The sequence below is a fragment of the Cyprinodon variegatus genome, unplaced genomic scaffold, assembly GCF_000732505.1.
Source record: "Cyprinodon variegatus isolate N-32 unplaced genomic scaffold, C_variegatus-1.0 Scaffold107, whole genome shotgun sequence".
Lineage (NCBI taxonomy): Eukaryota > Metazoa > Chordata > Actinopteri > Cyprinodontiformes > Cyprinodontidae > Cyprinodon > Cyprinodon variegatus.
The window spans coordinates 1190966-1199458 of NW_015150560.1; the positions used below are offsets into that span (position 1 = coordinate 1190966).

Below are 8493 nucleotides of genomic sequence, written 5' to 3' on the forward strand. Positions count from 1 at the left end.
AGGAAAATGTTTAAGGGGTATGAATATACTTGGCCAGCAGTGAGTAAAGCTGTCTGATTTGTCTGGTTTCTGTCTGTGTTTAGTTTGAATTTGGACAAGCAGACGACCAAAGGCAGCACAGCGCTGCACTACTGCTGCCTGACCGACAACAGCGAATGTCTGAAGCTGCTGCTGCGAGGAAAGGCCTCCATCGATATCGGTGAGAAAAAGCTGAATTTATGCATTTCCACTTCAGTTTCTTTCCCCGTTCTTGGTCCTAATTCTGTATTTTAGTGGAAGAAAATCACCTCCTCGGTTTCTGACCCAGTTTCCCACACGTTCAGCTCTAGAAAACAAACCATGGTGGCTTTTTTTCTCACAATGTTTGTGCTCTGAAAGCAACAAAACAGCCAGATTAACAGAGAGGAAGGAAGAGCGATGCAGCTCTGTGTGGGAAACGGCTTAATTACACACTGCTGAAGTCTCAGTGGTAGCAGGAGAGAAGATGGGCAGAGGGTTTGTCTGCGCCTGCAGTGGGAATTAAAGGCCAATAACACTTGTCTACTGTTTTCTTTTCCACTATAAGCCAACGAAGCCGGGGAGACGCCGCTGGATATTGCAAGGAGGCTCAAACACGCCCAGTGCGAGGAGCTGGTGAGTTTATTGCTTTTGGAATCGCCGCCGTCCTCCACCTCTGATCAGATGTCAGCTGGGTTTGATCTGTGCCTGTTTACAGCTTAACCAGGCTCTGGCAGGGAAGTTCAACGCCCATGTCCACGTTGAGTATGAGTGGCGCCTGAAACACGAGGACCTGGATGAGAGCGACGAGGATCTGGATGAGAAGGTGAGCGGCCTGGAACTGGACTTTTGTTCAGGTTCTCCCTTACCCCTCTGACACCGTCTGACCTGTGAACTGCTTCCAGCCAAGCCCTCATCGACGAGACGACCGTCCCGTCAGCTGTTATGCACCCAGCAGTAACTCCCACCTACAGTCAGGTCCGGGAACGGCAGGACGGGACGGCGTGGGCCTCGGCAAAGACAAGCACCGCCTCTTTATGCCCAGCCTGGTTAACAACGAGACTTACGGCACCATCCTGAACTCGGGCTCCCCTCAGCCGGGCTCCAACTCTGCTCCACCTCTACCCCCGAGGAACCTGGGTAAAGATTAACAGGAACACTAGAGCTCACATGGACCCCATGTCACTTTAATGTCATCAGATTAAGTTAGAATTAGCTTAATAACCCATCTGCCCTGAAGCAAACTCCTAATAGCTCATTTTAGCGCCTTTTTTTATGTGAAGATGGATAACCGTACTTTTACTACTCTTTCAGCCTGATCTTCTCAAGTTTTGCATGTCCTAAAAACATGCAAACACGTTCATATGTGCAGAGCAAATCTGTAAGAAGGTGCAAAGTTTGCAGTTCAGCAGTCAGCCTGTTTAAATGATTTTTGTTTTTTTGCGTGTGCCTTTATTAATGCACTAGAAAAACAATCTAGAAATATGTAAAAATATATTAACTTAGGTGCATTTACCCTTAATTTGAGTAGGTAAATGAGATAGTTTGCCAATGGAATGAGTAGTTTTACTTTTATAATAAGATGATTAGATAAAAGGCACTTGAAATAAGACAATCCAATTGTGTTTTCTTATTTTAAATGTAAATTGTCTTGTTCCATTGGCAAAAATGTGTCTTTTACCTCCTCAATCTAGAACAAATGCATTTATTTTAAGAAAAAAATGACTTATCCAGATTTAGATTTTTTTCCAGTGTATGCAGGACAGATTCTTATGACCAAACCAACACATTGATGGGTGGAGGATATGGTGTTAGGCGATTTTCTATTTGGAAACTCCACTGCAGCCGTGGTTTTCGCATCTTTTTAACCACTTCTGAAAGTCTAGTGCAAAAATGATGCAAATATCCTCATCACAAAGGAGGCGTTGATACGATGCCAGAGAATGAAGAATAATCAACAAAGAAAGCTGTCTTTTTTAATCTTTAGTTAGCTTCATTGTTATTTTTTTGTAGCACTTAGCAGGGTTTCCGCGGGTCCTTAAAAAGTCTTAAAAGGCATTAAACTCTTCAAAATAAAACTAAGGCCTTAATTGGTATTTTAATGTCTTAAATCAGTCTTTCGTAGGTCTTAATTTTTAAAACATCATAAATGAGATTATTTTTATTACAATTTATTTTTGTAATCTAAATAAAACAATAAAATTGACAATTTTTTAATTTTTTTTTTCATAAAAAAATTAAAATAACGGCTCACCATTATTGGTTCCATCCCAATAGCGGAACCAATAAAGCGTTGTTGCGGCCGGGACATTTGGGAGATGCGCCATTAACTTTTTGTCTGGTAAATATGAGCAAGTGTAAATGTAACCAACATTGTCTCCAGCCAAGAGTTTTCTCCATGGCTAAAACCAGGGAACATACATGAGGCTCAGTGGATTTATGCAAGAAGTCATTCAAGCTCAGAACGATGGGGATTAAGGCAGTGGAGTCGCACATGCGAAGCACGAAACACAAAGCGTCCAAATGGAGTTATAGAGAAACAGCCTGTATTTCTCAGTTTAGTTCCACCCTTGTCTCTGCAACGCCTCCACTTATCACCAAATCAAACATACTAAGAAAACCATACAAAGAAAAATAGCTGCTAAAAAGACTTAGCACTGGTTATGTTGGGGCTTTAAAACTGATTAGTTTTGTTCCCTGCTAAAACAAAGTTTGTGAATTCAGTTAAATAATTGTTCAAATATATCTGTAATTTGTGTGTTTTTAGCTTTCTTCCTGTATGGGAAGCTTTTCAACATTTGAAACATTAGTGCAGTGGTTTATGTTAAAATAAACCTTTGGGTTAAGTTGTAGCAAGCAGGTTTTTCTTGTGTTTCTTGTGAATTTGGTCTTTAATTTTTATTTCAAGTGGCATTAAAAAGTCTTAAAAAGCCTTGAATTTAACTCACCTTATGCTGTAGGAACCCTGCTTAGGCTAACATCTAAAGTGCTCTATGAATGTTATTTAGTATTAGAATCATGCATTTTTTTATAGTTATCATTATGACCTTCAAACAAATGGCTTAGAACCTCATCTTTCTTTTATGTTGACTCTCAAACGGCCTGTACAAGACGCCATCTGTTAATTTAACTGGCAGAAATAATTGGTTAGAATATTAAATTCAAAGGGAGCTGCTCTTACATTAGTTCTAACAATCTTTGAAGATCAGGTCCTTGGAGGAGGAAGAGTAATTCCTTTTCTCTGAGTCCGCCTTTATCTCTTGCAGTTCAGTTTTCCTCTCTGGGAGGAATCGGTCAGTCTCCTTCCTCCAGTACCTGGAAACCAGGTTCTTTAGATCTGGTCGGCCGACAGCGATCGTCCTCAGACCCTCCCAACATGCACCCCCCCATCCCCCCATTGAGGCTCACTTCTACTGGAGGTAAGAACGCCCGACTTTAGCTCCTCTATTTTTTCTTTGTGTGCTTTTGATATCGTTTTTTTTATTGTGTACAATTGACAACAATAAGGCTTTAAAATATCAAAAATGTTGCTTTTCAAGCTAACTTTGGCATATTTAGTTGTAGGGATATGAATTTGCAAGAATGTTTTCATACAATACGTATCACAAAAGATGTTTTACAATAAAATGTATCACAATACACTAACAAAGGTGTAATAGTGTGATTTTGTATAATATTATAGCTCTGAAAGTTCTCGTTGCTCTGCAGCAGGGCGTGCAGAGCAGCTGGTTTATAGGCTCTTGTGTGCTGCGCTGCCAACTAGTGGCTGGAGCTTTAACAGTTATATACAATAAAACAATAAAACGGATGTTGGCTTATAAATGTTTTTATATTAAGATCAATTTAACTGTTATTTCAATCGATACTAATATACTACTTTTATTTTTTTATTACACCCCTTGTTCGTAAATTATTATTGTGCAATTATATTATAATTTTTTTTTAATTTCATGCTTTAAAGCATCAGAAATATAACTTTTTTTATTTTGTGTAACTTTGCATCATTTTTAAAATATTAAACCAGATGTTTTGTCCCATTATTACTTCCTGATTTTCCTGGATGGCAACTGTTTAGTAGAAATATTACTTGAGTACCGTTTTTTGGTACTTTGTCCACTTCTGCTAGCAGCATGCTAATGTTAAAATTCTTCCTTTTTCATAATAAAGATAAAAATGTAACTGATCTCACATTGGTATGCGTGTCTTTGCATTTAATCCATCCTCTTGGGGAGCAGTGGGCTGCCTTTGTGTGGCACCAGGGGAGCAGTGTGAGGTTAAGGGTCTTGCTCAGGGACCCACAGTGCAGACTGTGAGAATCGAATTGGGTACTTGCATCCTTCTTAGAGCACAAGCGCACTGCTCTAACCACTAGTCCAGGCATTCCCAAAGTGGGTCCTGGAGGGCCGCAGTCCCGCAGGTTTTAGAGGTTTCTCTGCTCCAGCACAGCTGATTTACACCGATAGTTGATAAACAGGCTTTTGCTGAACTGCAATCATCAGAATCAGCTGTGCTAAAGCAAAGAAACCTCTAAAACCTGCAGGACAGCGGCCCTCGAGGCCCGACTTTGGGGATGCCTGGACTAGGCCAACACTTCACATCTTTATTATTAGGGCTGGGGGAAAAATTAGATTCCAAATCGATTAAATCGATTTTGAATCTAATTTGAAATTTGTTTGCAAAATCGATGTCTAGGGAATGAGATTGATTAGTTTTATAGTGACCCACTTGCCGTTCACATTCAAAAAAGCAGGAAAGATGCTCTCAGGATGACTTCAGACAGCTGCAAATATAACCAATAGTTTCACTGAAGACATTAACAAATGGTGGCTGACCAGCAAACACCCTGTAGTTGTTACAGTTAACGCTGCACATATGGTTTTTGCAGTGAAGATAATGCAGCTTATGCATGTCTGCTGTGTCACATCTGCTTGCTCGAGTGAGGCTTCACTTTTTCACTTTTCACAAACAAGTTTGCACTTGTGCACGTTTCACATCTCATGTTTAAACTGTCTGATTTACAAGTTTGCACTTTGTGTTTAATGTGACAGGAAAAAACAAAATACATGAGTATTTTGAAACACAGTTGAACCATTTTCATTATTGTAAAAACAGATCGAATAGAAACTAATCGATTTAGAACTGTATGAATCGAAATGGAATCGATTCAGGACTTTGGTGAAAATATCCAGCCCTATTCATTATAATCATGGTAAGCCTGATGGATCTTCATAAAGAAATGTTCTCATCAGCCAGACTGCAGTGGTTGGCAGAACAATGTAATTGTTCTAGTTTTCTGTTTTTAGATTGTAACCTTACTATATTACTGCCCCACCATGGACTGTTCTCCCTGCTGCCCTCTGGGAAGAGGCTTCACAGCATTCAATGCAGGACCAGCAGGTTCCGCAGCAGCTTCTTCCCCACCGCCATCAGCCAGCTGAACTGTTGAGAAAACTCTAAATCATGTCACAGGCTCTGCATCACACTGATAACACCAACCCAAAAACACTGTATAATTGCACCATATAAATTAATGCTCTGAACCTCTATTTCAATGCATTTTGGGTTTTTTTATCACTGCTGCACTTTCAGAAATGGGAATCTCATGAAAGCCGTACAAAATGAAATTTTGTTTCGTATGCACTCTGTGCATAAAAATGTATTTAGTTTTATTTTTTGCTTTTCTTTTTCCTTCAGTCCAGGACTTTGGCATCCAATTAAAATCATTCCAGCACATTAATATATAATTGTTATAAACTTCTGCAGCTTTTCAAAAAAATATTTAACTATTTGACCACTTTACTCAACCTAAAAAAGGAGTTAGAGTCTAATGTTGGGGCTAATAATATGTGTTTCAGGTCTGGCTAACGCCCCTGGAGCCAAGATGGAAGCCGTGAGCCTTCAGTCCAAGTCAGGTCTGGGTCCGTTAGGGACCCGGTCCGTGCCTCCAAAATCTCCTGCTGGGTAAGAACACGAAGGGACGCCGCAGACAGAGTCCACTGCTCTATCCGCTCCCCCGCGCTGCGCTGGGATGGATCCTTCTCACAGGCCTGTGAACTGATCATCTACGTCTGTTTCATTTTCAGCAATGATAAAAGCTTCAGCCGAGGATTCCTGAACCGAAGTGAATCTATAGAGCGAGCAGGTGAGCGAATGAATCGGAGGGCATCCATTTCACAGAGAGGAAGCTTATTTTTCTCTTCTTTTATAACAGTGTGGAAAGTGTTGCTCTGATGTAGTTTCCTTTTTCCTGTTCCAGCTAAGGAAGTGCCAGGATGTCCCCAGAACTCGGGGCCTCCGGGCCCCACGTCCAGGAAGGCCTACCCTGTGAGTCTTTCACTCATCTTTATAATTACCCTGATTATGTGTTTAGGAACGGTTTATTTGGTCGCACAGCTTCTTTAATCCCCTTTTTCCCTCTTATTCTTCTGTAATCTCCCTTCCTGTTGCTGCTGTGTTTTTGTTGGTTTCCTGTTCTTTACATTTCCTTCCTGTAGTCTTTATTTGGGCTTTGACTAAGAAGTCGTTTAGCCCTGTTTCTGGAACTGTTGACATGCAAACATGGAACATTTCATGGAAAATGTTTTTTCTGTGATTTTCAGGCCCAAACCAGTTCCGATCCAGAAGTTAATATTTGATTTAAATAAATACTAAAACTGTCAGCATGAATAATGAAGAGATTTGAATAGATTTCTGATTGTTTTCATGTATCTTCTCCTGGAATTTTCAGCTATTACTCTGCAGTTACTTTTTGTAAAGGTTGATCCAAATCAGCGATAATCTTAGACTATAAAAACAAAAAGATTTTTGGTCCGAGGGTCAAAATTAGGCAATTGACCAGACAGGAAGTTGTTCAATATGGGAAAAATACTTATGAAACTTCCGGTCTTGGCAGTTTCCTAACCTTGACCGGTATGGATAATTGTCAGAGGTGGGAGATGTGGAATCAACAGTCATCTCTATGCCATGTGTTTGTTCTGCTAAGCCACTGCAATTCACCTGATACCTGACTGGTATGATTATTTCTCTGCAAACTGATTTATTTTATATGTAATTAAGAAGTTTTTATCAGTGTTTCCTGATTTGAGGTTAAAAACTAACCCTAGTTTATTATTTTTTTTAAGGTCACTTTCAATTTAGACTTTAGAAAGAGGGCAAATACTGTAGGATTTATTACATAAGAAATAAACGACCAGGAATGGTTCATTTCACAGTTTTAATGCACTTCATCATATATTAAAATGTGAAATGCACAGTTTCAAATTGTTCAATCCGCTTGATTCCAGCGAGTAAACATTTTATCAGCATATTTTATTTACTGAACTCCCTTATTATGTTTCAATATAGAAGCTATTATTGCTGGCTTTTATTTATTTTTAAGCTTACTGATTATTTACAAGATTAACAAAATGTGAAACGTATTGTTTATTACTCCAGTAGAAGTATAAATTCTACTGTTTAAAAACAGTAATAGAAGTTAGAGAATCAACTTGAGCTTTTTACTCAAGAAAAAGTATAAAAGTACCATTTTTTTAAAACTACTTGGAGCATAAAGTAAACATAATGCTGGAAAAAATGTTAAGCTTTACTGAAGTTTTACTGCTCTACCCTACTGAAGGAACATTTTCTACATGATATCTACATTTATCTAGATGATAACTTCCTTAGACTTCATTTTCTTAGTTTTATAACTAATGATAAAAGTGTCAAGTTTAACTTTGCATCATTTTGAAAAACTGTTTATTTTGGTTTGTGGTGAGCAACAGGTTGGGGCAGCACCGAGTCCAACCACAAAGAAATGAATTGTCTGGATGAAACTAATTATTTTTAATGGTTTTAATTTTTTTAATACCAACAGGCCAAAATGAAAAACGAGCTTAAATGAAAAAAAAAGTCTATTTTTAAAAATCTAAGGAGTAGAAGTTAAAAAAAAATAAACAAATTACTCCATTAAAGTGTAGATGGTGAAAATTTCTACTTAAGTAGCAAAGTATTTGTACTTTGTAACTTGACACCTCTGAAAATGCGCAATTATTCTATTAAATTTTGTTTACATTAGCTAACACATGCATATACAGTATGTCATTTTAATATTCACATTTTAACAATGGAGGCAAATGTATTTATTTTTGTTGTAATATATTTGTAACATTCATAAAAGTGTTTTGTTTTGCCCAAAACTGTTAGAATTCACCTAAAGATCCACGCTAGCACTGGTTTGCACGTTGCTATGGTGACACCTGTAGCAGAGTGATGTGGCAGTGATTTATCTAGCTGAACTAAAGGCTGATTTATACTTCGAAACTAGGCCGTCTGCGTAGGTGTCGCAGTGAACAAAAAGTAGTCTCCACTAGGGATGGGGATTGAAACCCGGTTCTGTCAAGGACCCGGTTCCACTTTTTTCAAAACCCGAAAATCAATAACGTTTGGGCTTATCGATACCACTATCGAGTCTGGTCTGTTATTTGGTGGAAAGACGATGCAACAATATGTTTTTAA

General features: G+C 38.7%; 1 protein-coding gene across 3 annotated transcripts in view; it reads left to right on the forward strand.

Annotated features, from left to right (window-relative positions):
• The window catches only part of asap2 (ArfGAP with SH3 domain, ankyrin repeat and PH domain 2), a 95058-nt gene that overhangs the window by 79125 nt on the left and 7440 nt on the right, over positions 1-8493 (forward strand). For all 3 annotated transcript variants that reach the window (XM_015374667.1, XM_015374668.1, XM_015374669.1), the window contains 8 exons: positions 84-199; positions 566-633; positions 716-823; positions 903-1137; positions 3264-3416; positions 5853-5958; positions 6081-6139; positions 6254-6321. In XM_015374667.1, coding sequence (XP_015230153.1) covers positions 84-199; positions 566-633; positions 716-823; positions 903-1137; positions 3264-3416; positions 5853-5958; positions 6081-6139; positions 6254-6321 — 913 coding nt within the window. The remainder of the gene's footprint in view (positions 1-83; positions 200-565; positions 634-715; positions 824-902; positions 1138-3263; positions 3417-5852; positions 5959-6080; positions 6140-6253; positions 6322-8493) is intronic.